We start from the raw sequence: 2,831 nt of genomic DNA, 5'->3' as shown, positions 1-2,831 counted from the left end.
CACTAAATAGCCATCAATTGGTTGGACAATGGGAAGATAGGACGCATGTGGTGACTTTATCACCACATGTGCCAAATGTCTGTCCAATACTGTTCCAATACAGCTTGCTGCAAAACTTCAGTTGGTCCTTCAAATTTAGAGTATCAACCATGTGAAAGCTGTTTTGCTGGAAATTCAAACTTGCACACATAGTGAGCTGTCAACAATTCAGGGCGCGCTGGATGGTCGTTTTGTGACCAGGGTTGGTAAACGTAACCTACAGCTTACGTGTGTGTCCAAATTGTTACGTTTACCAACCTGCGTTGGAGATGCTCTAAGAGAATGAGAAACAGGAACAGAAAAGCAACATAGGAACATATGAGATAATCATGAAACAAAATCAGGAACAAACATACCATGACAGATGAAAATAAGATCAAACATATAAAGGAAAGATTGCTCGATACCAAAAAAAGACGCCGTCGCGAAATGACAACGCAACTGTTGCTTCTGCTGCGCGCAGCCCCCTATGATTTAATCACTCCCGTACCAAGACATTGATTTTCGACCGGGGCTCTGCCAGAGCTACCACTGTCTATCTCACTATTACTGCACTGTAACCTATTTCATGACCGTCGATTTATTTCATTTCACTATCATTATACCCAGCCGTGCACCGCTGTCATTTTTCCCTCCAATATACGACATCACCCTCATCAACGAGGCAGCCCGTCGCTTAGTAAGTTCTCCACTTCGATCCTGTAGGCCAGCCCATCGAAATGAGTCAATCATTTGCCTCATCGTGCGTTGCTTGATGCCCGACGCCGCGGATTCATATCCTGCCTTCATCTATCCCCTCTGATGTCACGTGGCTCTCAGAGGTGCGTTTATTGACATAAAACTGGCCCGTAGCTTCCGTTCGACACAATGAGAAAACAATCATCACTTCTCTTTTCTTTTCACATTAGCTGCCCATTTCCCAATTGTCGATGTGTCTACACGAGCTATCTGCCTTTCCCTTGCGGTTTAGTAGTGTATTTTCAACACAAAACGCCGTAAGTGATTTATTTACCGTTGAATTTTCGTAGCTGACATTTGCAACCCAGACGCATCCAACAGACTCTGCTGGTAACGCTGGCTTTCGCTGTTTTGAAAGTGACGTTATTATTAACTCTGGTGCACTACAATCCGTAACCATTCTCATCGCTGGAGGACAACACAATACCACCCTTACTGCCAATCGCACTTACCGAATTGACGGTGAGGTCGCCGCCGGCGGCTCCAATAGTGTTTCTGTCCTATTCGAAGATTCTGCTCTCACAATCAATCTTGCAATACCCCAAGTCCCACCATTTTCTCTCAGCAATAAAGTTTCAGTCTACGGTGTCGGTATGATTGCTCATTGGAGCACCCGCCCTTGCCATGGTGATGGACGTCGAGCCGAGGTTGTGAGACTCCTTCACCGCAGCTCAACTGCCAACGTAAGCACCCACCCGTCCTGTTCTCAATTTCCCTCTTAGCCACATGTTTCCAATGTAGGTTACTGATCGCTCTCACTATGCTTTTACAATCTCCCTCCTTGGCCCCTACACAGCCCGTTGAATTTCACGCCGACTACGTTCTCAGTTCCCGGATCACATCAACACTCTCTCTAAATGCCCTTTCCGTTGGCAATATTATCAGTCTCCGTGGTTATGTCATTGGCCATAATTTGGAGTCCAACACATGGGAAATCGGAGTACGTATTTCCATTAAACCGAACAATCTCATCACTAATGCATTTCTTCAGGTCTCCGCAATCCAGTTTATGCACTGCACACCACAACTCCGTCGCAGTCGACGCCAACGCGGCTATGCCCCGATCTCAATGGACCAACTGCTCCGTTAACATATTACCATGCAATCTACTCTTTATGCACGATTCAATAAAACTCCCCCAGGGCAATGCATTCCACCGCCGTCGCATTATGGACCAAAACATTGGCGATGTGTATAATTCAGTGACTTTGTAGTTTTACTCTATCTCTATTTGTAAACCAATTATAACTTTCCATTGTACGCATTGAGTTACTACCACTTCAATTTTGCACTTGGTTTTTCCGTGTGAGCACCAACCAAGGCACGACTTGGTACGGAGTTCCATGGCTAGGAGTTGTGTGTACAGATGAAGAAGTATGCTTGTAGCGAGGGAGTACACGGAGCGGAGAGTTCTCAAAGTTGGAAAGAAAAATTTCAACTATTACTCTCACACACGCATCCTAGCAAACCTTCTTCTACACACAACTCAATTTCATATAGATCTCGAGGAGTTATCTCAATTTTAAAATAGAATAGCAGTAAACAAAGAAGAACAAGTTCGGAACTCGAGATACAAAGAAATGACTCTAGAAGAGGAATTGGCTGAATCAAGAAGGTTGGCAGAAGAGGCGATGAAAGCAGGAACGTCAGGTCCCGGAACTAGAAGCCGCTCTCGCAACGGAGAGGAACTCACCCAAAATCAAGGTGTCGCAGGGGGTAGTAGGGTATTGGCACCGGAGACTCCTGAACGCGAGGAGAATGCGTTAGAAGAAGATGACGGACAAGGTGAAGATGGTGGACCGGAAGGAAAGGAGGAGGAAGGCGAGGAGCCAAGGCAGAGATTGCGTTTACGTTTGAGTGGTAAGAACAAACCCCCACCTTTTTCATCGAATTTCCCTTTTTCACCATCAGTTTAGATGATATGCTACAAAGACGTTCAAGTCGGTAGACCGGCAAAGAGCCGAGGCGCACGGAGCTATATCCGCAGTTTGCTCCATGTTGCAATTCAGATCCAATCGATATGGAGTTTTCACTCCAAACGCCATCTGTTGTCA

General features: G+C 45.7%; 1 protein-coding gene across 1 annotated transcript; it reads left to right on the top strand.

Moving 5' to 3' along the window:
• Window positions 1-840: 840 nt before the first annotated feature.
• Window positions 841-1,867, top strand: MELLADRAFT_96243 (uncharacterized protein; the record flags this gene model as incomplete). Its single annotated transcript, XM_007418648.1, has 5 exons — window positions 841-860; window positions 1,010-1,034; window positions 1,086-1,460; window positions 1,574-1,717; window positions 1,769-1,867. 5 exons carry the CDS (start codon window positions 841-843, stop codon window positions 1,865-1,867), a joined length of 663 nt encoding a protein of 220 aa, XP_007418710.1.
• Window positions 1,868-2,831: the final 964 nt, after the last annotated feature.

Source organism: Melampsora larici-populina (genome assembly GCF_000204055.1).
Source record: "Melampsora larici-populina 98AG31 unplaced genomic scaffold MELLAscaffold_99, whole genome shotgun sequence".
In the NCBI taxonomy this organism is placed as follows: Eukaryota; Fungi; Basidiomycota; class Pucciniomycetes; order Pucciniales; family Melampsoraceae; genus Melampsora; species Melampsora laricis-populina.
Note: the sequence above shows the minus strand (reverse complement) of the source record. Positions and strands in the feature narration are given on the sequence as shown.